The sequence below is a fragment of the Bombina bombina genome, chromosome 2 (assembly GCF_027579735.1).
Source record: "Bombina bombina isolate aBomBom1 chromosome 2, aBomBom1.pri, whole genome shotgun sequence".
Classification (NCBI taxonomy): Eukaryota; Metazoa; Chordata; class Amphibia; order Anura; family Bombinatoridae; genus Bombina; species Bombina bombina.
Window position 1 is genome coordinate 1,256,320,382 of NC_069500.1, and position 26,066 is coordinate 1,256,346,447.

At 38.3% G+C, this 26,066-nt stretch overlaps 1 protein-coding gene across 1 annotated transcript in view; it reads left to right on the forward strand.

The window, feature by feature from the left end:
• ARAP2 (ArfGAP with RhoGAP domain, ankyrin repeat and PH domain 2) overlaps positions 1-26,066 on the forward strand; it is a 626,699-nt gene that overhangs the window by 106,907 nt on the left and 493,726 nt on the right. Inside the window, exon 9 of the mRNA XM_053704072.1 lies at positions 17,804-17,976. Coding sequence (XP_053560047.1) covers positions 17,804-17,976 — 173 coding nt within the window. The remainder of the gene's footprint in view (positions 1-17,803; positions 17,977-26,066) is intronic.

Here is a 26,066-nt window from a genome sequence, read left to right on the forward strand (position 1 = left end):
ACATCTCTAAAGGGCCCAAAGGCTTTCCAAAGTCGTTTATTGGGGAAGGTAGGGCCACAGCTTGCTGTGGCAGTTGGTTGTGACTGTTAAAAAACGTTTATTTCGTTTTTTTGATCCGTTTTTTGAACTAAGGGGTTAATCATCCATTTGCAAGTGGGTGCAATGCTCTGTTAGCCTATTATACACACTGTAAAAATTTTGTTTGATTTACTGCATTTTTTCACTGTTTTTCAAATTCTGACAAAATTTGTTTCTCTTAAAGGCACAGTACCGTTTTTTATATTTGCTTGTTAACTTGATTTAAAGTGTTTTCCAAGCTTGCTAGTCTCATTGCTATTCTGTATAAACATGTCTGATATAGAAGAAACTCCTTGTTTATTATGTTTAAAAGCCATGGTGGAACCCCCTCTTATAATGTGTACCAAATGTACTGATTTCATTTTATGCAATAAAGATAATTTTCTGTCTTTAAAAAATGTATCACCAGAGGAATCTGATGAGGGGGAAGTTATGCCGACTAACTTTCCCCACGTGTCAGACCCTTTGACTCCCGCTTAAGGGACTCACGCTCAAATGGCGCCAAGTACATCTAGGGCGCCCATAGCGTTTACTTTACAAGACATGGCGGCAGTCATGGATAATACACTGTCAGCGATATTAACCAGACTACCTGAACTTAGAGGTAAGCGAGATAGCTCTGGGGTGAGAAAAAAATGCAGAGCATACTGACGCCTTAAGAACCATGTCTGATACTGCCTCACAATATGCAGAAGCTGAGGAAAAAGAGCTTCAGTCAGTGGGTGATGTTAATGACTCAGGAAAGATACCTGATTCTAATATTTCTACATTTAAATTTAAGCTTGAACACCTCCGCGTGTTGCTTAGGGAGGTTTTAGCTGCTCTGAATGACTGTGATATCATTGCAGTGCTAGAGAAATTGTGTAGACTGGATAAATACTTTGCAGTGCCGGTGTGTACTGATGTTTTTCCAAATACCTAAAAGGTTTACAGAAATTATTAATAAGGAATGGGATAGACCAGGTGTGCCGTTCTCTTTCCCTCCTATTTTTAGAAAAATGTTTCCAATAGACGCCACCACATGGGACTTATGGCAGACAGTCCCTAAGGTGGAGGGAGCAGTTTCTACTCTAGTAAAGCGTACTACTATCCCTGTCGAGGACAGTTGTGCTTTTTTTTTTAGATCCAATGGATAAAAAATTAGAGGTTACCCTAAGAAAATATTTATTCAGCAAGGTTTTATCCTACAGCCCCTTGCATGCATTGCCCCTGTCACTGCTGCTGCGGCATACTGGTTTGAGTCTCTGGAAGAGGCTTTACAGGTAGCGACTCCATTGGATGACATACATGGCAAACTTAGAGCACTTAAGCTAGCCAATTCTTTTATTCTGATGCCATTGTTCATTTGACTAAACTAACGGCTAAGAATTCTGGTTTTGCTATACAGGCGCACAGAGCGCTATGGCTTAGATCATGGTCAGCTGATGTGACTTCAAAATCTAAGCTACTTAACATTCCCTTCAAGGGGCAGACCCTATTCGGGCCTGGTTGAAGGAGATTATTGCTGATATCACTGGAGGAAATGGTCATGCCCTTCCTCAGGACAGGTCCAAATCTAGGGCCAAACAGTCTAATTTTCGTGCCTTTCAAAACTTCAAGGCAGGTGCAGCATCAACTTCCTCTAATAATAAACATGAGGGAACTTTTGCTCAATCCAAGATGGTCTGGAGACCAAACCTGACATGGAAAAAAGGTAAGCAGGTAAAAAAGCCTGCTGCTGCCTCTAAGACAGCATGAAGGAACGGCCCCCTATCCGGGAACGGATCTAGTAGGGGGCAGACTTTCACTCTTTGCCCAGGCGTGGGCAAGAGATGTTCAGGATCCCTGGGCATTGGAAATTATATCCCAGGGATATCTTCTGGACTTCAAAGCTTCCCCCCCAAAAGGGAGATTTCACCTTTCACAATTATCTGCACACCAGATAAAGAGAGAGGCATTCTTACACTGTGTACGAGTGTCCGTCGTTCAAGATGGAAACTATTCGTACCATCCTACCACTGATCCAGGAGGGTCAATATATGACTACAGTGGATCTAAAGCATGCTTATCTTCACATTCCGATACACAAAGATCATCATCGGTTTCTCAGGTTTGCCTTTTAAGACAGGCATTACCAGTTTTAGCTCTTCCCTTGGGATTAGCTACAGCCCCATGAATCTTTACAAAGGTTCTAGGGTCACTTATGGTGGTCCTAAGGCCGTGGGGCATAGCAGTAGCCCCTTATTTAGATGACATCCTGATACAGGCGTCAAACTTCCAAATTGCCAAGTCTCATACGGACGTAGTACTGGCATTTCTGTGGTCGCATGGGTGGAAAGTGAACGAGAAAAAGAGTTCTCTATCCTCACTCACAAGAGTTTCCTTTCTAGGGACTCTGATAGATTCTGTAGAAATGAAAATTCACCTGACGGAGTCCAGGTTATCAAAGCTTCTAAATTCCTGCCGGGTTCTTCATTCCATTCCGCGCCCTTCGGTGGTTCAGTGTATGGAAGTAATCGGCTTAATGGTAGCGGTAATGGACATAGTGCCGTTTGCACGCTTACATCTCAGACCGCTGCAACTATGCATGCTCAGTCAGTGGAGCGGGGATTACACAGATTTGTCCCCTCAACTGAATCTGGACCAAGAGACCAGGGATTCAATTCTCTGGTGGCTATCTTGGGTCCATCTGTCCAAAGGTATGACCTTTCGCAGGCCAGATTGGACAATTGTTACGACAGATGCCAGCCTTCTAGGTTGGGGTGCAGTCTGGAATTCCCTGAAGGCTCAGGGATCGTGGACTCAGGAGGAGTCTCTCCTTCCGTTAAATATTCTGGAACTAAGAGCGATATTCAAGGCTCTTCAGGCTTGGCCTCAGTTAGCAACTCTGAGGTACATCAGATTTCAGTCGGACAACATCACGACTGTAGCTTACATCAACCATCAAGGGGGAACGAGAAGTTCCCTAGAGATGTTAGAAGTTTCAAAAATAATTCGCTGGGCAGAGATTCATTCTTGCCACCTATCAGCTATCCATATCCCAGAGCACTGGGAGGCGGATTTTCTAAGTCGTCAGACTTTTCATCCAGGAGAGTGGGAACTCCATCCGGAGGCATTTGCACAACTGATTCATCGTTGGGGCAAACCAGAACTGGATCTCATGGCATCCCGCCAGAATGCCAAGCTTCCGTGTTACGGATCCAGGTCCAGGGATCCCAAGGCGACACTGATAGATGCTCTAGCAGCACCCTGGTCTTTCAACCTGGCTTATGTGTTTCCACCGTTTCCTCTGCTCCCTCGACTGATTGCCAAGATCAAGCAGGAGAGAGCATCAGTGATTCTGATAGCACCTGCGTGGCCACGCAGGACCTGGTATGCAGATCTAGTGGACATGTCATCCTTTCCACCATGGTCTCTGCCTCTGAAACAGGACCTTCTACTTCAGGGTCTTTTCAACCATCCAAATCTAATTTCTCTGAGGCTGACTGCCTGGAGATTGAACGCTTGATTTTATCAAAGCGTGGCTTCTCCGAGTCAGTTATTGATACCTTAAGACAGGCACGAAAGCCTGTCACCAGGAAAATTTACCATAAGGTATGGCGTAGATATCTTTATTGGTGTGAATCCAAAGGTTACTCATGGAGTAAGGTCAGGATTGCTAGGATATTATCTTTTGTCCAAGAAGGTTTGGAAAAAGGATTTTCAGCTAGTTAAGCGTCTGGCAGATGTTCCAGACGTTCAGGCATTTTGTCAGGCTTTAGTTAGAATCAAGCCTGTGTTTAAACCTGTTGCTCCACCATGGAGCTTAAACTTGGTTCTTAAGGTTCTTCAAGGAGTTCCGTTTGAACCTCTTCATTCCATAGATATCAAGCTTTTATCTTGGAAAGTTCTTTTTTTGGTAGCTATTTCCTTGTGTAAGGATTCCAGTCCTGCTTTTACTTTTTGCCTCAACTCACCTTCCTCACCTGTACTTAAGGCATCACCCCGCCCCAAACAAGTGCTTAGTTGTTGAGTATTGTTTGCTGAAACCAGTGCTCTCTTTCTTATAAGCTATATACTTATCAAAAGAAGTTTTACTTCTACTACTTTAACATTTGGATTTACAAATACCAGCTGCAGTTTGGTCACAAAGGGACTAATAACAACTAGTCTCATTCATCCTGAAGATTGCTATTCCAAGAAGTATTATGTTATTCAACTCCTCATCTCTACAGGAATTGCTATCTAATTTCCAACAGGAGGATTCTACCAACTACTACTACGGTATTAGTATCAAATCTAATTTACCTTGGATGCCTTAGGTAACGGCTAATTACAAATTTCATGTTTCCTTTTTGAACTTTTGTAAACTGACTTTGTCTCTCAGAAATTACTTTGATTGCAACGAATGTTTATTTAATTCTATGAACTTCCTTTGAATACATTCTCATACCGGACAGTAACGGACTTTATGTGACGTCACACAGCTTCATACATCTCAGCGTGCCATACAGCTCCTTACAACACAGCGTGTCTCACAGCTCTATTTACAATCACTAGTCTGTGTTCAGATTACCACGCTGCAAGCCTTACTCTGTGTGCTGTGTCTCGCAGCAGGTCACGCCCCTGTCAGCAGCTGCAGTCTGTGTGTCTCACATCTCTCATGCCTCAGTGATTATTACAATGAACACTATCTCTCACATTTGGGTTTGAGCACAATTATTGTCAAAAGTTGTTATTAATAATAATACTTATTTTCAGCCTCTAAATATTTATATGGTATAACGATATAATATAACCATATAAAGACTTACTGCCATTACTTATAAAAATCACTCTGAATAAAACAGTCTATGCTGATATAATAGCCTGTACTTCAGTTGTGAAACAAATATAATTTATTTAGACTCTGCAGTTGTGATTCAAATAACCAAGGAACCTGATATAACAACTAAGCCATAAAATATGGATCCAGCAGAGCTTCCTCAAATTGTTTATAATTTAACACAAAGAGTTGACCAACTTAGTCAAGCCTTTAGAGAGTTACAATTAGAAAATGAAACTTTAAGAAAAGTAATAAAAGACACTGTCTCTATTAAACAGAGCCTTCCTGACAATCTGTCAGAACCATTTATTGCACCTCCAGATTTTTTCAATGGAGATAGGAATTTATACCGTCAATTCAAAAATGCTTGTCTGCTTAATTTCACCCTTAAACCTAAAACATACCCAAATGATAGGGTTAAAGTCCTTACAATGATAAGCTATTTAAGAGGTGAACCTCGCATTTGGGCAGACACTCTCTTTGAGACAAATAATGCTGTTCTTTCATCTTTTTCATCTTTTCTGGATATCATGGATGAATTATACTATGATTCTAACCTACAGTATACTTCTGAGAAAAAGATGAGGAATTTAAAACAAGGTAACAAACCTGTTGAATGTTACATAACAGAATTCAAGCAATATTCTATTGACTCTCAGTGGAACGCCATTGCTTTAAAAAACCAGTTCAGGCTTGGACTCTCTGACGCAGTAAAAGATGAATTAGCCCGAACTGAGTTACCTGAAACATTGGAAGGCCTTATGAAGCTCAGCAGGCAAATTGATAGGAGATTACGTGAAAGAAGATTTGAACGTCAATACCCTGAAATTGTTCATAAGAAGGATAAGGTTTTTAACCATCCCACTTCTAACAGTCCTCATACTGGTTCAACTGGTGCTGAAGCAATGGATATAAGTTTTTTCAGAGGACCTCTAACTCCTGAAGAACGTATCAGAAGGAAGACTAGAGGCCTCTGCATGTATTGCGCATCCTCATCTCATACTTTAAAGGATTGCCCATCTTTGCCACAGAACAAGAAGAGTAAGTACCATACCAATCTTTCTCTCCAGTCAAAGCATAACAACCCTCTTCATTGTTCTTTACTTCTTTCTCTACAGTGGGCAAATAAACAACTGACCATTCCAGCCATCTTGGATACAGGAGCACAAGGAAACTACATTGACAGTTCTCTGGTTTCTAAAAATAAAATACCATTGATAAAAAAGTTGTCTCCTATTTTCCTTCGTGTGGTTGATGGCTCTGAGATATCATCAGGGCCAATTACACATCACACCATCCCGCTCTCTGTCACTACATTAAAAACACATCATGAACATCTCACTTTTGATGTAATCACTTCTCCATTATTCCCAATAGTACTTGAGCTAGCTTGGTTACAGCTACACGAACCTGATATTAATTGGAAATCCTTAAAAGTTCAATTAAATTCTGATTTCTGTCAACAGACTTGCCATAGAATTTTTTTTCACAGTTTATCCTCCACATCAGAAACTCTGATACCAGAAATGTACAAGCAGTTCTCTGAAGTCTTCAGTAAGAAGGAAGCATATACCCTTCCCCCACACAGAATCTACGACTGCCCTATTGAACTGAAACCTGGAACCACGCCACCTATTGGACATTTATACCCACTTTGTCAACCGGAACTGGATCATCTAAAAACTTACCTAGATGAAAATCTAAAGAAAGGGTTTATCCGTCCTTCGGTTTCTCCTGCTGGTGCAGGAATGTTCTTTGTGCGGAACAAAGACCAATCTCTTCGGCCTATCATTGACTTCAGACAATTGAACAAAATAACCACAAAAAACCGATACCCTCTCCCCCTCATTCCTGAACTCATAGAAAGACTCAGGCATGCTCAGATTTTTACTAAATTAGATTTGAGAGGGGCGTACAATTTAGTGCGTATCCGTGAGGGGGATGAGTGGCTTACCGCTTTTAGAACTAGGTATGGGTTGTTTGAATATCTAGTTATGCCTTTCGGCTTAACTAACGCACCCGCAACTTTCCAGTTCTTTATTAATGACATTTTCCATGATCTCCTTGACACATGTGTTGTTGTCTACCTAGATGACATTTTAATCTATTCCACAAATCTAGAAGAACATATCAAACATGTTAGTTGGGTTTTAGCAAGACTCCAAGTCCATCGGCTATACGCCAAATTGGAAAAGTGTATTTTCCACACCAACAAAATAGAGTTCCTGGGTTACTCCATCAGCCCAAATGGGATTCAAATGCAAGATAACAAAGTGGAAGCAGTAAAATCATGGCCCACACCTTCAACACGGAAAGAACTACAAAAGTTTCTTGGTTTCAGTAACTATTACAGAAAGTTCATTCGCAATTTTTCTAAAATTGCAAAACCTCTGACTAAATTAACTAGTGCTAATTGCTCTTTCCAGTGGACTAAAGAACAGGATGATGCGTTCAACTTCCTAAAGAATTAGTTTTCATCTGCCCCCATTCTGAAATATCCTGATCCAAACCTTCAATATACCCTAGAGGTGGATTCTTCAGATTATGCTCTTGGCGCTGTCCTCTCCCAAAGACAGTCTCCTACAGAACCACTACACCCAGTTGGGTTCTATTCAAAAATTATGACTCCAGCAGAGATCAATTATTCCATTGGGGACAAGGAACTTCTAGCCATTAAAAGAGCCTTCGAATTCTGGAGACATCTCCTTGAAGGTACCTCCCTACCTATAGTGATTTATACGGATCACCGGAATTTGGAATATCTACAAAATAATAAAACTTTATCTGGACGTCAAGTGAGATGGAGTCTCTACTTTAGTCGTTTCAATTTCCAAATCATGTACAGGCCGGGTTCAAAAAATGGGAAGGCAGATGCACTCTCTCGACGAGATCCAAGACCTATACAGGAAGACTCTCCTACTAGCATTCTTCCCCCTACTCGATTCCTTGCTATCCTATCTCAACAGGATAAGGAATACCAATCTGATCTTTCTTCAGAAGACCAAACCCTACTAGATAGCCTAACCCTCCAGGATGGTTTTTACTTCCATGGTTCTAAACTTTATATTCCAGAACGTTTCAGACAGAAAATAATCAAAGATCATCATGACCCTCCACTAATTGGTCATCCAGGAATTAAACATACACATGAGCTCATCTCCAGAAGTTACTGGTGGCCATCGATGAAAACCAGTATAAAGGAATATATACAACATTGTACAACCTGTACAGTATCAAAACCAGAAAGGAGACCTCCCTATGGCTATTTAATTCCTTTGGAAGTACCGGAATCTCCTTGGTCTCATTTGGGAATGGATTTTATAGTTGATCTACCACCTAGTTCTGGACAAACCACCATTTTAGTTGTTACCGATCATTTTACTAAAATGGCACATTTTATTCCTTTTCATAAGTTACCCACTTCCATTGAAACAGCATATTTATTTCTAAACCACATTGTACGATACCACGGGTTACCATCCATTTTAACTACTGATAGAGGAACCCAATTCACCTCACGCTTCTGGAAAGCACTCACTAAAGCACTCCAAATCGATCAAAGGTTAAGCACAGCCTTCCACCCTCAGACTAATGGCCAAACTGAGAGACTCAATCAGTGGCTTGAGCAATATCTACGATGCTATTGCTCATATCATCAAAATAAATGGACTTCCTTTCTCTCCATGGCTGAATTTGCCTATAACAATACCATTAACAGCACTACAAATTACTCTCCCTTTTTCGCCAACTATGGTTTTAATCCAAGATTCACTATCCAAACGACTTCTACTCATGACTCACCATCTGTTGATGTGCTAACACAAAACATAGCTGAAAATTTCCTACATTTACGAGATAACATCAAACAAGCTCAGGCGTCTCAGAAGAAATTTTATGATTTACGTCGTAGAGCTTCTCCGAAATATTCTATAGGGGACTATGTTTGGTTATCTTCCAAAAACATTAAAATGCACTTACCAAGTAAAAAATTGGCTGGGTTGTTCCTTGGCCCATTCAAAATTCTACACATCATCAATGAAAATGCCGTCAGGCTTAATCTACCTGATTCTTTACCCATCCACCCAACTTTCCATGTATCATTATTGAAACCCTACTTGGGAGATAAACCTGATGTACCTCTTCTACCCCCTTCTCCTATTCAATTGGGCACTGATGTCTATGAAGTTTATGATCTTTTGGACTCAAGATTTTATAATGGGGAATTACAGTATCTGGTCCGATGGAAAGGGTTCGCCCCAGAGGATGATACTTGGGAACCTCATGCACACATTAATGCTCCAAGGCTTATTGCTCGTTTTCATAGAAGATATCCAAACAGACCTAAATTCCAACCCGTGGTCGGCTTGCTTGAGGGGGGGATCTGTAAGGATTCCAGTCCTGCTTTTACTTTTTGCCTCAACTCACCTTCCTCACCTGTACTTAAGGCATCACCCCGCCCCAAACAAGTGCTTAGTTGTTGAGTATTGTTTGCTGAAACCAGTGCTCTCTTTCTTATAAGCTATATACTTATCAAAAGAAGTTTTACTTCTACTACTTTAACATTTGGATTTACAAATACCAGCTGCAGTTTGGTCACAAAGGGACTAATAACAACTAGTCTCATTCATCCTGAAGATTGCTATTCCAAGAAGTATTATGTTATTCAACTCCTCATCTCTACAGGAATTGCTATCTAATTTCCAACAGGAGGATTCTACCAACTACTACTACGGTATTAGTATCAAATCTAATTTACCTTGGATGCCTTAGGTAACGGCTAATTACAAATTTCATGTTTCCTTTTTGAACTTTTGTAAACTGACTTTGTCTCTCAGAAATTACTTTGATTGCAACGAATGTTTATTTAATTCTATGAACTTCCTTTGAATACATTCTCATACCGGACAGTAACGGACTTTATGTGACGTCACACAGCTTCATACATCTCAGCGTGCCATACAGCTCCTTACAACACAGCGTGTCTCACAGCTCTATTTACAATCACTAGTCTGTGTTCAGATTACCACGCTGCAAGCCTTACTCTGTGTGCTGTGTCTCGCAGCAGGTCACGCCCCTGTCAGCAGCTGCAGTCTGTGTGTCTCACATCTCTCATGCCTCAGTGATTATTACAATGAACACTATCTCTCACATTTGGGTTTGAGCACAATTATTGTCAAAAGTTGTTATTAATAATAATACTTATTTTCAGCCTCTAAATATTTATATGGTATAACGATATAATATAACCATATAAAGACTTACTGCCATTACTTATAAAAATCACTCTGAATAAAACAGTCTATGCTGATATAATAGCCTGTACTTCAGTTGTGAAACAAATATAATTTATTTAGACTCTGCAGTTGTGATTCAAATAACCAAGGAACCTGATACCTTGGCTCGTAGAGTCTCTGAGCTATCTGCCTTACAATGTGATTCTCCTTATCTGATTTTTCTTACGGATAAGGTAGTCCTGCGTACCAAACCTGGGTTCTTACCTAAGGTGGTATCTAACAAGAATATCAATCAAGAGATTGTTGTTCCATCCTTGTGTTACACAATTTGGACGTGGTCCGTGCTTTAAAGTTTTACTTACAAGCTACTAAAGATTTTCGTCAAACATCTGCTTTGTTTGTTGTCTACTCTGGACAGAGGAGAGGTCAAAAGGCTTCGGCAACCTCTTTTTCTTTTTGACTAAGAAGCTTAATCCGCTTAGCCTATGAGACTGCTGGACAGCAACCTCCTGAAAGGATTACAGCTCATTCCACTAGAGCTGTGGCTTCCACTTGGGCCTTTAAAAATGAGGCTTCTTTTGATCAGATTTGCAAGGCGACGACTTGGTCTTCGCTTCATATTTTTTCAAAATTTTACAAATTTGATACTTTTGCTTCTTCAGAGGCTATATTTGGGAGAAAGGTTTTATGGGCAGTGGTTCCTTCCATTTAAGTTCCTGCCTTGTCCCTCCCTTCATCCATGTACTTTAGCTTTGGTATTGGTATCCCACAAGTAATGGATGATCCGTGGACTGGATACACCTTACAAGAGAAAACACAATTTATGCTTACCTGATAAATTTATTTCTCTTGTGGTGTATCCAGTCCACGGCCCGCCCTGTCATTTTAAGGCAGGTAATTTTTAAATTTAAACTACAGTAACCACTGCACCCTATGGTTCCTCCTTTCTCGGCTTGTTTTCGGTCGAATGACTGGCTATGACAGTTAGGGGAGGAGCTATATTACAGCTCTGCTGTGGGTGTCCTCTTGCAACTTCCTGTTGGGAATGAGAATATCCCACAAGTAATGGATGATCCGTGGACTGGATACACCACAAGAGAAATAAATTTATCAGGTAAGCATAAATTGTGTTTTTTGGGTTTAATGGCCCTTTAAAGCAGTGCAATAGGATTGGCACTGAGCATGTGACCTAATAAATATGAACACAAATATTTAAGACACTTTAGGGTCATTCTCAATTCTTTGTAAATAAATATTTTCCTAAAGGATCTTTTTTCTAAAGATGCCCATGGTTTTTAACAGTTAATTTTGTAGAAAAAGCATTAGATGAATGTATCTTAAGGATTGTAATTGACGCAATCAATGGAAAAAGGAGCATCTTTTTCTTTTCCAATTGACAGCTCTGTTACATAAGACTTTTATATATATATATATATATATATATATATATATATATATATATAAATTTATTTATATACCAACGGATAAATACATATCACAAATCAAGTGTCAGTTTACAATTCATGCTTCACAATATTGTAACAAAAGAAAATATTGAGGACTCATGTATTCTATCCTGCATCCATCTCATTGGCTTCTTTTATACCCTTTATAAATTAAAAAAAAACACCCCGTCCTCCTCTAATTCTTGTCTCCTTATCTTGGAAGCTCATTATTTGCAATTGCTGTTCAAGGTATATAGTGCCTCTAAATGGTGCAATTAACTGTCTCTGACTTTCTTCTGGTAGATCTAAAATTATATTTTTCCATTTTTTGAAGAACCTGTTTATAAGAGTTTCAGAACTAACTGAAATGTCCATCTGTTCTAATATAATTTGGTTTTGTATTTTTTGTTTAAGTTCTCTCAGACTTGGAGATCTGTGGGACTTCCAGCATTTAAGGATGAGAAGTCTGCTTGATATAATTATGCAGTTTAGTTGACGTAAATTCTTAAAAAAATATCCTTTCCTATCAAAGAAAAAGATAAGTTCTTCCGATAATTGAATATTAGTTGAATTAATTCTATTGATCCAAACATTAACCTTGTGCCAATTTTTTTTTAACAGTCCCAAAAATAATGTTGTAACTCTACTCTTATCTTCCTACATTTGGGGCAAGATATTCCCGTTGTTGACCATCTAGCCTTGACCGCCGGTGTAATATATATTTGATTTATAAATTTTGTATGGGTTTCTCTCCAAGAAGTGGAAATTGTTGCTGCATCTAATGAAATTGCATATTTCCCTATACTAAATAGCTTTAAGGCCGGCTCTATAGTGCCCCATGTTTCTTCTGACAGAATATTATCTGATAATTGTTGTGTGAAGTGGCGTACTTGTAAGTATGCGTAAAATTCAGAATTTATTACTCCAAATTCCTGTTTGAAAGTATTAAAAGTTTTACATCTCCTCGTTTCGTTATCTATCAATTGATGAACATTTTTAAATCCTTTTATTATCCAATTGTTAAAAATTTTAGAGTTTAGGGCTGGTATAAAACTAGAATTACCTACGAGTGGCAAATATTGCGAGTAGGTATAGTCAATACCCAAGATTTTAACTAGCTTATTCCATGCCACTATCACATTATATATCGTTTTCACTTGTTTGATTTTTATAAGACTTTACACGTCTATTTAAAAGTGGAAATTCAATGTAATTATTTTTCTCTATTAAAAAAAGCAAAAAAAACAAAGCAAACCTCTTTTTCAAAATGTCTGTCCTTTGAAAGAGAAGTGCTACGACTAACAGAGAAGTATCTCATAGATGAATGGCCATAACATAAGCAAAATACCTAACTACACTGCAGATTACCCCATCTAAATGTGTTCATGCTTTATTAATTTTGTTTTAGTAAAATCTAATTCATATCAAAGGGATTCTGGAAATCATTTAATAGATGTGAATTTGGTCAGGACATTTAATTTCTTTGCCACTCTATGCTAACAATTCTGCAGACATCCATGACTAAATCACTGCTGTTTTAGAGGAAGTAAGAACCCATTAACAGTTAAGAGTAAACAAAAATGTTAATTGCTGTTAAATTAAAAGCAAAATCAATTTGAATGGAAAATCAACGTGAAAGTACTTATGCATGCATGTAACATTGTTTAATGGAAAAATTAAAGGAGAACAGTCAGTTGAATAAAACATTGTATAATAGCAAACATTAACTTAAAACAATACTGTATTTTAAATAAAGATATATATATATATATATATATATATATACATACATATAGATAAATAGATAGATAGATAGATAGATAGATAGAAAGAAAGAAAGAAAGATACATTTTTATATTAAGCATATGTGCTTTGTTGTAGCATTCCACATTTAGCAACAACAACAAAGAATAATAATCTGTATTTATTGATATCTCCTCATGGACAAGGAATTTTGGTTTTGAGATATATTTTCCCTCTTTGCCCCAGATTAGTTTATGTAAGTTTACGGGGTGTGTAAGGCAGCAGCTCACAGTATTTTCTTAACTTTAAGCTGCTTCACATAGGAAATAACTCAGCTCTAGGAAAGCAACATCTACAATGGGCTTGCAAGGTTAATCCAAAAGACAGCTCAGACATGTTCCCCTCATTACCTAAATAGCATAGACGTTGTGTTTGTGGCGTCCTTTTGACATCACCCTTCCTATTTATCTAGGGAGTAAATGACAAGGGACTGGAGGTTCCTGGTCAGTTATAAACATTGAGGGTTGTCAACTATGTGTGTGCCATTATCTAATAGTGTATGATAATGTCACATAATGAGAAAGAGACCAGAGGCAGAGGCATTTCCTCATTATTTGTGGTGCCAGGGTACACCCTCTTAAGAGATCATTTGTTTTTTAAATGAGAAGTCACATGGTGGTCATACAAACATCCATGTAATTATCATAACATGGCAAAAACATAGTGATCACTTGCATAAATAGGTGATAAATAATTTTGGCTATGAGGCATAATGGAATCACTGTCTCCCACCTATTTACCAAAGATAGAGACCAAATATTTGAAAGACATGAAACCCTTTTTTAAAATAAGTTGTCACTTGCTCTCCTAGGATACAGTTTATCACTGTGAAAAGTAATGATCACATGTCCCAATGGACACCAGGGAAGATTTTATTGAGGAAGAGGGGACTATTATTGAGCCCCTATCTACTTATTATCTTTCATTAGAGTGGAAAATAGGATAAGGCAAGGTTGCCATTTAGAGCTCTTATTTTTCTCAAAAATACACAGAAGCTCATAATACCCCTTTTTGGAAAGAGTGAAATCTCTTTCCAATGAGGGTTCTCAAGCCCCTGTCATTAGTAGCTCATTGCCTAAAAGGTTGCAATCACTTAATGTATTTACTGTACTCAGGCATTGCAGCTCACAAGGAACTAGTATCTAAAGTTGTTTTGTGGTATTAATATCAGTGGTCATAGATTATTGTTTGAGCAAAAATAGATGTATAGGTTTTCAAATCAATAGGTAATTGGATGAGTGTAAAAATAGGTGACAATATTTACAATGGAAACATTTTTGGTGCAATTTTTAATCCATTATTATTTTACTAGTCCTAAAGCCCGTGTACATGGGCCATTTTTTGCAGTACAGCGGTCCCACCCCTTGCTCTCCCTCTATCCCCCCTCTCTTTTGCTCTCTCTTTCTCCCCTCTCTTTTGCTCTCTCTTTCTCCCCTCTCTTTTGCTCTCTCTCTCCCCCTCTCTTTTCCTCTCTCTCTCGCCCCTCTCTTTTCCTCTCTCTCTCTCCCCTCTCTTTTGCTCTCTCTCTCCCCCCTCTCTTTTGCTCTCTCTCTTCCCCCTCTCTTTTGCTCTCTCTCCCCCTCTCTTTTGCTCTCTCTATTCCCCCTCTCTTTTGCTCTCTCTCCCCCTCTCTTTTGTTCTCTCTCTTCCCCCTCTCTTTTGCTCTCTCCCCCTCTCTTTTGCTATCTCTCTCCCCCTCTTTTGCTCTCTCTCCCCCTCTCTTTTGCTCTCTCTCCCCCCTCTCTTTTGCTCTCTCTCTCTCTCTCTCCCCCTCTCTTTTGCTCTCTCTCCCCCTCTTTTGCTGTCTCTCTCCCTCTATTTTGCTCTCTCTCCCCCTCTTTTGCTGTCTCTCTCCTCCTTTTTTGCTGTCTCTCTCCCTCTTTTTTGCTCTCTTTCTTCCCCCTCTCGTTTGCTCTCTCTCTCTTTCCTATCGTTTGCTCTCTCTCCTCTCGTTTGCTCTCTCTCCTCTCTTTTGCTGTGTATCTCTTTCTCTTTTGCTCTCTCTCCCCCCACTCTCTCCCCCTCTCTTTTGTGCTCTCTCCACCTCTCTTTTGTGCTCTCTCCACCTCTCTTTTGTGCTCTCTTCCCCCTCTCTTTTGTGCTCTCTCCCCCCTCTCTTTTGCGCTCTCTCTCCCCGTCTTTTGCACTCTCTCCCCCTCTCTTTTGTGCTCTGTCCCCCTCTCTTTTGTGCTCTCTCCCCCCTCTCTTTTGTTCTCTCTCCGCCCTCTCTTTTATGCACTCTCCCCCCTCTCTTTTGCTGTTTCTCTCCCTCCCTTTATCCCCCCTCTTCTGCTCACTCTATCCTCCCCTCTTTAGAGCTCTCTGTCTCTGCAGTTGACCCCGGCATCTGGCCCTCCCCGCGTCACAACCGGCCCCTCCCATGCCCCACCCACATCACACCTGTCCGACCACGCCCATGTCACATCCGCCTGGCCACGCCCACTCCACCACACACCAATGCCAGGTCAGTTGGAAGGCCAGGTGTGTTTGTCCTTGCGCACAGTCTCTACTGCGCATGACAGCTTCGGACAAACACACTTGGCCTGAAGCATGGAAAATGAGTAAAACTTCCTTCTGCAAAATCAGAAATGTAACAAATCCCACTTTAATCCTATTTGACCTACGTGTCTTTTTTTAATAAATAGCAAGATGATGTAACTAAATAAATAACTGAATAAATAAATAAATTGTTATTGCAAAACAGAGGTTGTGATGGGGCCCCTTCTTTCAACAGTACCCTTTCTGGTTGTTTACAATCAGCAGAAGCTGAGACACCAGCCATGTAAGAGAAAGAGGAGCTGCTTCTGTGAGTTATACTCTTGCACAATCTTCCTGTACACATATAGTGGCAGGTTTCTCTGTACAGCAATGCTGCGGCGGCCATCTTGTAAACCCAGCCAACATATTCTAAAGAAAAATCTATAAACTTTCCTTCAGCTGTGAGCCATGTTTTTTGCAGGGGGCACACCAAGAGTTCAAACATAATGCTGGTGGGATCTGGGCCCTATTAGCCCCCCTGTAGCATCACCACTAATGAAACCAGAGCCAGATGGGCCCCTAGAGCTGTGAGCCCGATCTCAATCGAGACTTCTGAGACTCCTATAGTTATGCCCCTATTGTAAAACACAGATAAAAAGAGCTATGTTTCATTATTTTGTGAAGTGGAACAGAAGCTAAATGTAGCCTTGTGAGCTTTTTTTAATGTTTACTAAATATTGACTCTAATGGTCTGTCAGTATTTGTGTCACAGAAAAATAACCAGTACGGATGTTTAAAGGCAATGAACGCAAGCGACTGAAAATAGCTTCAGGGGTTAAAGGGACTTTAAGCTAAAAAATTAAACCTTTCAAAAATGCTTCAAACAAGGATATAAAAAAGATATGTATGGTATTTATTATTCTTGTTTCTAGTGTAAGTTATGTTTTCAAATTAAGTTTTTTTTTGCCCTCCTATCTCCCATGCAATAAGTGGCAGTAGGTAGGTGACTTTATTTATCTCTTTACCTGAACAATACACTGTACGCAGTGGATAGATCTGAAAAAGATTTGCAGTTTATGCCTTAAAATTAAGCCCCTTTAAGTACAGAGAAAAAGGACACAAAGTTGCAGTAAAAAATGCTCTACAACATTTTTTATTGGGATATTGATTGGCTTTACCCTATAAAGAGTACATTGCAGATCCTGAGCTGAACAATTCCAGTGATTGGTGGCTACGCACATATGCTGCCTTTATTCTAGTGGCCATGTTCAGCTCCAGACCTGTAGTTTATTGCCATTCAAGATCCAACTTTAACTATGTGTTTAACTCTATTTTAGGGGGTTAAACAAAAAGGTATAGGCAAGCAATAGTGCAATCAGAAATTCCTTGTACCTTTAAAGGGACAGTCTATACTAGAATACTAGATATACAATCCCTTTATTACCCATTTTCCAGTTTTGCATAACCAACACAGTTATATTAATATACTTTTAACCTCTGTGATTATCTTGTATCTAAGCCTCTGCAAACTGCCCCTTTTTTCAGTTCTTTTGACAGACTTGCAGTTTAGCCAATCAGTGCCTTCTCCCAGATAACTTCTCGTGCACGAGCACAGTGTTATCTATATGAAATACGTGAACTAACACCCTCTAGTGGTGAAAAACTGTTAAAATGCAATCTGAAAGAGGTGGGCTTCAAGGTCTAAGAAATTAGCATATGAACCTCCTAGGTTAAGCTTTCAACTAAGAATACCAAGAGAACAAAGCAAAATTGGTGATAAAAGTAATTTGGAAAATTGTTTAAAATTACATGCTCTATCTGAATCATGAAAGTTTATTTTGGCCTAGACTATCCCTTTAATTGCTTTTATATTTTGAAAACAGAATGCAAACAAATTTACTAATAAGCTATTTTGTTCACAGTTTTATTTCTAATGGTGCAAATTGTGTGTATTCTAATGCTGTATGTTTGATCTCATCTAGGTGAAAGGAAAGAATGGATTGTAACACTGCAATATTTATTAAAATGCCAATCTAACACATTCCCTGTGTTCAACCTCAGTGATAAAAGTGGATACCTTGAGCTGAAAGGATATAAGTATAAAATCTTTATCATCCTAAATGGGAGCACATTATGGCTCAGTAAAAGCAAACAGGTGCGTTTAATACCCTAGAAATTATTATTAAGAAATAAATAAGTTAAGTTTGAAAAATATATGTCACCATTGTCAACCTTTATTTATTAACATTGATTTATTGGATTTCTACATTTGAAATGAATGTTACCTGGTGTTTGCTCTGTATTTTTATAACCCTATAACAAATGTGGAGCCTAATGGCACAACAAAATATCTTTTGAATGTGATAGTCATAAAAGTGTGCACAAAATTTAAAAATGTTAAAAAAAATCACTAAAATCTGAAAGTTAAATAGTATGTGTAGGTTAAATAATTGAGATGAAAAAGTGCAGTGTGTCATTCCAACCATATGAGGGCAGTGCTGTCTTAAAAACAGAAAATTCTAGGAAGCGATAGTAATAATGCAGAAAATACACAAAGGGATGACCTAATACTGTTCTTAAATTGGCACTCACATCCATGCTAGAACTACTCCCATTGTGATTTATAGAGCTTTATTATGACTGCAGTGCTAAAACTTACCTAGTGTTAAAATAAGAACACATCACACTGAATTCTATTAACTAGTGCGGAAACATTTTTTTGTGAGTCTTTACATTGTGTGTTGTTAAGATTATCTCAGTATTCTGTCCTGTATTTCTCCTGCATACATACAGTATCTTATTTAAGTAATTTGCAATAAATTATACCTTTATCTTTACTTGTCAAATATATTACATTGCATAAAATTAGATGGTCTCAGCTACAGCAGTGGGAAAATAATATAAAAAGTAATTATGAATCTTGTTTTAGCAAATACAATATAGATTTGACTAATTATACTAATATAATAATATTAATACTTGCACCACAAGTCAGTTATTTACTTTTACAATGATACAATTGAATAATATATCTAACTTTCCTGCACATATTATATTGTAAATAATCTAATCTTTTGCTTAAAGGGATATTCCAATGCAAATATTAAAGGGAAATTTAACCCCAAAAAAATTATTTTATGATTCAGACAGAGCATACAATTTTTTTAATGTACCTTTAATATCAAATTTGCATTATTCTCATGATATTCTTAGTTGAAGAGATACCTAAGTAGGCATCTGGAGCTCTACATGGCAGGAAATATAGCTGTAGATTAGTGCTCTGGCAAATAGATAACATTCTTTAAAAACTGATGCCATATGGACCTCCTGACATGCGCACACTCCTGAGCTTATATTCCTGATTTTCAACAACAAATACCAAGAGAACTAAGACAATTAGATAACAGAAGTAAATTAGTTGTTTAAATTGCATGCCCTGTCTGAATCATGAAATAAACATTTGGGGGTTCATGTCCATTAAATCATTTTTTTGAGCAAATGGCTGACCCTATATAACTATTTGTAAACACAGAGATAAAGTCCCACTCAGGAGAGGTGAACATTGCAACTTCTGAGAAGGAAACTATTAGTTAATGGAGGGTACAACCATTTCTGATTGGCTCTCAGGCAGATCCCTGCTAAGGAGCTGGAATACAGAGTTTCAGCATGTAGTTTACCAGGATACGTAAAGCTAAAATGAATGAGTACATTGTTTTGCATTATTATGTCCTTCTAGGAGAATATCTCTGTGCTGATTCTATATTGTCTCCATTTCTTTAGTAGCAAGTTCCTTTAACCCTATTATAACCTGACTGTGAACATATCAGCAGCCTGCAGTATTTCCACAGCTTTTATCATTGATGTCACCCTCTGTATGGTTGTATTGACATAATACAGCAGCATTTTATATCTATATCACTATCTGATCCCATATTACAGTAACTGTGACTCTCTACTTCATAAACCCCCTCCTAGCTTATCCCCATTATCTTCATAACCTCATGTTCCTACCAACCACAATGAACATTCACAATCACCAACAACCCCACTGCTTTAAGCTCTTCATATCTTAACCCCTAACGATAAAAAATAAACCTTAAGACACCTGAAACCCGTTTCTTCCTACCTTGCAAAAATACACTTTCCTGCATAATTCTTGTCCCATTTGTACATAAACAACCCATTAAAACCTACACCAAGAAAAGACACTTAAACTCTAATGTTCTCAACTTAATGTAGTTAAAAGATTAATATACAATTTCTGGGAATTGCATTAACCCCCAAATATATGGATGTTGTTCAGAGGTTATAGGCATTTGTACATCTGTGTTTGAATAATAATTCCCCCTTACACCAATATGCTAACTAATGTAGACAATTGCAGTGCCTATGACAGAGGGTGTTGCTTGGGCTTTTCAATCACTATGCTCAAAAGGCTTTTCAATAAACGCAATTGTGATTTACGCTAGAATAATTATTGAGTCCTCAGAGCTGTGCTTAACTGTTTCCTGAAACAAAAAAGTCTCACAAAACACATCAAAATACATTTAAAAGTACAGTTTCACTCATAATAACACTATCAAATAAAACTCATTTTATTTTATTTAAGTTAAAATATTGTACAAAAAAAGTTATAAGGACTCAAAGATATGAGGTCTCAGGTTTTAGAAAAAAAGGCAGGCATCTGCAATGACATCACTAGTGACACCACCTATGACATCATTAATGGCTTCACTAATGACATAACCCATGATGTCATCCTACAGATCAGAGAAATTATATTTTCTAAATCATCAATGACATGTGTGTGTGTGTGTATATATATATATATATATATATATATATATATATATATATATTAATGTGTCAGTGCCCATCAAATAATATGTCAGTTCCCATCAACCAATCCAGTATGTATGGTCAGTTGAGGAAAGTAGTGAAGTATAACTATGTGTAAATAACTGGTAAACCTACATTAGTTGGCATATTTATTAAATATTTAAATATATCTGATAATTCTAGTAGCATTTTATTTCTATCTATATTTTTGTCCGTTACTGACCATTTTAAAATGTATTGAGAGGATCTTAACTTTTCCTATCTTTTCCTTTTCCTATAATAAAGTATGCAGTGACTATTTTGTATTATTCATTTGTATTACTCGATTGGAATGTACAAATAAAATTCGGATTATCCTAACTTGTGAAGGTATAATCTAGATTTTATTAAAGACACAGAGACGAGTATGTTGCTTTCTTTCCTTTACTACTTAAATGCAGTTTTTAAAAGTATACAGAAAATAAATACAAATAAATGACAATATTTGAAAATGACAGCATGCATCAGTGTACAGACCAGTGACCAATAGAAATGGAGAACTGGTTAAACTAAAAGAAAATGACCAATCAGCTTGATAATAGAGCCTATAAACTTTCCATTATCAAACAGTAAACAGCATCTGTTAAAGGAAAAACAAAGTCCATGATGAAAAAATAACTCAAACCAACAAGGCAACAAAAAATACTGAAGACGAGAATCCTGAAGGAAAACACCATCCATGAGAAAATATGCAAACGATGAGAAGAACTTGACAACCAACTGGAACTTTGCAGAAACTGGAATGAACTTGATTGAAGTGACGGCTTCCCACTCAAATGAGAAGGAACAAAACCACTTGAAACGATATCCTGGTTATGGATTGGTAACTAAAACAAATGTTCAATAAATTAGATTAATAATATGATAAAACATACAAAGGGAGGGAAAATATATAAACACATCAATGAAGAGGAGGGAAAATACTCGTCTCTGTGTCTTTAATAAAATCTAGATTATACCTTCACAAGTTAGGATAATCCGAATTTTATTACAAGACCAAAGACTCATATTTTGCTAGTTTAAAGCAAACTAACAAAATAAATTAAGAGAGGCATGTTCAATGGGTTTAAAATAAAATTGTTTAAATATGGAATCTGAAGACCAGTCAGCTGCATCCAAAATTTGTTGAAGGGTAGCAGCTTTCAAAAATGCTTTAGAAGCGGCTGATCCTCTAACAGAGTGAGCGGAAAAAGATAAATCAATACCTGCTTCACTCATAACCCATTTAACCCACCTTACAATAGAGGTAGATGACACAGGAAAATGAGGAGGAACAAAAGATAACAAAAGTTGATTAGAAGAGAAAGTACGAAAGGAAGAAGTTCTACGTTCATATTCCTTGAGACATAAAACCACACAGAGAAGAGGTTCAGAAGGTAAATAAGGATAGAATATAGAAGTTGAAAAAGATTTAGTTCTCTTAGAGATAAAGAAAGTGACACCTTCAGGAGAGAAACGTTTAGAGTTAAAATCTAAAGCTCTAACATCAGAAACTCTGCAAAAAGAGATTAAACCCAAAAAAGTAGCTAATTTGGCAGAAAGTTGTTTCAAAGATAACAATTCATTAGAAGGCCAATATTTAAAAAGAGAAAAGACAAAGTCAACATCCCAAAAAGAAGAGTATTTGGGAGCAGGAGGTCTTTTAAGTTTAATAGCTTTCATTCATTTGCAAATTAAAGGGTGTTGGCCTGCAGGAAAATTATTAATAAAAGAGTGTTTAGCAGAAATAGCAGATCAAGAAACATTAATAGTCCTATATGCTAATCCTGAATTAAAAACAGATGTAAGAAAATTAATAATAGAAGTTACATCAACTGAAAGGGGATCCAAACTCTCTCCAAGCACCAGCAAGACCATCTGGACCATGCGGAAAAATAGCATTTTTTGGTACCAGGGGCCAGAGAGTCCTGGAGGAGTGCCTTAGTTTGTTGTGATAAGCCTTGGAGAGGTGAAGATTGCCCGAAATTGACCAAGCTATGAGACAAAGAGATCTGTGAACAATAAGATCATGAGGAAGACCTTCTGGATCTGACAAAAGAAGAGGAAAAAGAGGAAGAAGAACAGGATGGTTGACAGACAACTCTAGGAGGGACGGGTACCAAGGTTGAGATGGCCAAAGGGGAGTGATTAGGAGAATCGAAAGGAGATCCCGTTGGACTACTGAGATAGTTCTCTGAATCATGGAAAACGGGGGAAACGCATACGCTGTCTGAAGAGGCCAAGGGTGGAGAAATGCATCGATCGCCAAGGCATCTGGATCTGGACGCCAAATGAAATAAGGACGAATCTGAATGTTCAGTCTCGAAGCGAACAGATCCATCAAAAAGGGTCCTCTTAGAGATTGAAGCGAATGAAAAACCTTGGTGTGAAGCTTCCAATCACTCGATTCTGTCAGTTAACGGGAACCCCAATCCGCTGCGACAATGGATAAGCCTGGAATATATTCTGCCTTGACAGAAATATTTCTGTCCAAGCAAAGGTGAATGAAATCTTTCGTAATAATAGATAAATCTCTTGATTTTGTACCACCGAGACGATTCAGATAACGTACTGCAGAAATATTGTCCATGCTGAGAAAAATGGACACTGGCAAAGAATCTTTGTCAAAACTCTTGACTGCAAAAGAGCCTGCCAAAAGTTCTAAGCAGTTGATATGAAAATTTCTTTCTTCTGAAGACCATTTTCCGCCTAAGATTGAGGGGCCGCAATGGGCTCCCCAGCCCGAATGACTGGCATTGGATTCTATAATTAAATCCGGAGCTTTCCCAAAAATGACTCTCCCATTCCAAGCCTCTATATGTGAGAGCCACCACGAAAGTTCTTCTTTGGCTTTTGAAGATAGAGGAATCAAGTGGGAATATGAAAGAACTTTCTGAAGATGAAAGATTTTCAAATGTTGAAGTTCCCTGTAATGAAGAGGAGCAGGGAAAATAGCCTGAATAGAGGATGAGAGTAACCCCACTATTCTGGCTATAGTCCTGATGGGTACCAAAGATAAAGATAGAGTTTTTGAAATTTCTTTCTTGATATTCACAATTTTCTCTCTGGGTAGACTGAGTGTAGAATTCAATGTGTCTATTTGAACACCCAAAAAGGTTAAAGATTTTGTAAGAGAAAGAACTGATTTCTCTTTGTGACTAAGAAACATAAATTTTTCAGAATATAAATAGTAAGCTGGAGCTGAGATTTTAGAATGACAGAACTCTGATTCATAATCAAAATATCATCTAAATAGATGATAAGATAAACGACTTGTAAATGAAGCCAAGTAATTATAGGTTTCATTAATGTGAAGATCCAAGGAGCTGAGGACAGACCGAAAGGCATACACGTGAAACTCCAAATTTTGTCTTCCCAAACAAAAGTTAGAACTGTCCTTTGTTCCTGAGCTACAGGAACTGTAAGATATGCATGTGTCAGATCTAATCTGACTAAGTAATCATTGTCTAAAAGGCAATCTCTGAGAAGATGAATACCTTCCATTTTGAAATGTTGGTAGACAACGAAGGCATTTAAAGATCTTAAATTTATGACTGGACGAAATTGACCATTTTTCTGTTTTACAAGAAAAAGATGCTTAGGAAACAATTTTAAGGATTCAAAGCCGGTTCTATGGCTTGTTTTGATAAAAGGTTTGATATTTCGTCTTAAACCAAAGTTCTGTCTGAAACTGAAAATTTTATTGGAAGAGTAAGGGAAATTTGAAAAGGAGGAGAAATAAAATCTATAAAAAGACCTGAAACAGTGTGAAGAACCCATTGATCTGTAGTGATCAGGTTCCAATTGTGCGCAAAAAGGGCAATTCTGCCCCCTATTGTGTTTTGGGAAGAAACACGAGAGGGAAGAAAAGGAAGATTTACCTTGAGGGACACGAGATCTTTGTCTTGAACGTTGAAATCTTGGATTCCAGGATCTCCCTCTGGAAGGGAAGAAGCCTGAAGAGGCTGGATTCTGGAACTGTCTTTGTTGATGAAATTGTTGTTGAAATTGCTGATTTGAGGATTGAGACCGATTGGGGTATGATGCACGGCCAGGAAAGTGGCCTCTACCTTTCCCGCCTGATTAGAAAAACGATCTTGATAAAAGATCTTTTTCATAGATGTTCTGACTTTATTTAAATTTGAAAAAGTATTAACGTAATTGTTCAGTTCTTTAATAAAAGTGTCTCCAAATAATAAGCCATTAGTATCAGGATGAATTTCATTTACAGCAAAGTCAGAAACTCTGGGGTCAATCCTTCTGAGAATGTTATGTCTGCGTTCTGTGTACATAGCTGAATTAGCATTACCTAAAAAACTAAGGATTCTTTTGAACCATTCTCTAACAACTATGGGATCCAACGAAGTATTATCAAAAATGGCTTGCTCTGATAAATTAAAAAGTTTAGACAGAGGACCTATTGGGGGGTAATTATCAAGCCGTTAACCTCAAATACGCTGGAATTCCGCAGCGTATTTGTGGCGAGGCTGATTCGCCTTAGTTATCAAAGGCTAGAGACCGGCAAAAGTAGAATTTTGTGACGTAAGCTTCGATCCGCCGGACTCAGTCTGACACAGATCGATTCTTACGTCACTCCAGATGTTCCGCACACAAGTTCTGCACAATCTGACTACTTAATCAGATTGAGCTCGCATTCTATTGGCTGTTCCGATCAGCCAATAGAATGCAAGCTCAATCTGATTGGCTGATTGGATCAGCCAATCGGATTGAACTTCAATCTGATTGGCTGATTCAATCAGCCAATCAGATTTTTCCTACCTTAATTCCGATTGACTGATAGAATCCTATCAGTCAATCAGAATTGAATGGACGCCATCTTGGATGACGTCCCTTAAAGGAGCCTTCATTCGTCGGTAGTCCGTCGGGAAAGAAGGATGTTCCGCGTCGGCGGGATGAAGATGGATCCTGAAGAAAGAAGATTGAAGACCCCGCTTGGAAGATGACATCGCCCGGATGGAAGACTTCTTCAGTGCCGCCTGGAGGATCACTTCATCGGATGGAAGACTTCTTCAGCGCCCCTTGGAGGATCACTTCTGCCGCTCCAGATCTCCTCTTCGGTTCCATCGGTGGCTCTGCTGAGTGAAGACGACTCAAGGTAGGATGATCTTCAGGGGGGTAGTGTTAGTTTTTTTTAAGGGGGGTTTGGGTTAGATTAGGGGTATGTGGGTGGTGGGTTTTAATGTTGGGGGGGTTGTATTTTTCTTTTACAGGCAAAAGAGCAGTTTTCTTTGGGGCATGCCCCACAAAAGGCCCTTTTAAGGGCTGGTAAGGTAAAAGAGCTTTGAACTTTTTTAATGTAGAATAGGGTAGGGAATTTTTTTATTTTGGGGGGCTTTGTTATTTTATTACGGGGCTTAGATTAGGTGT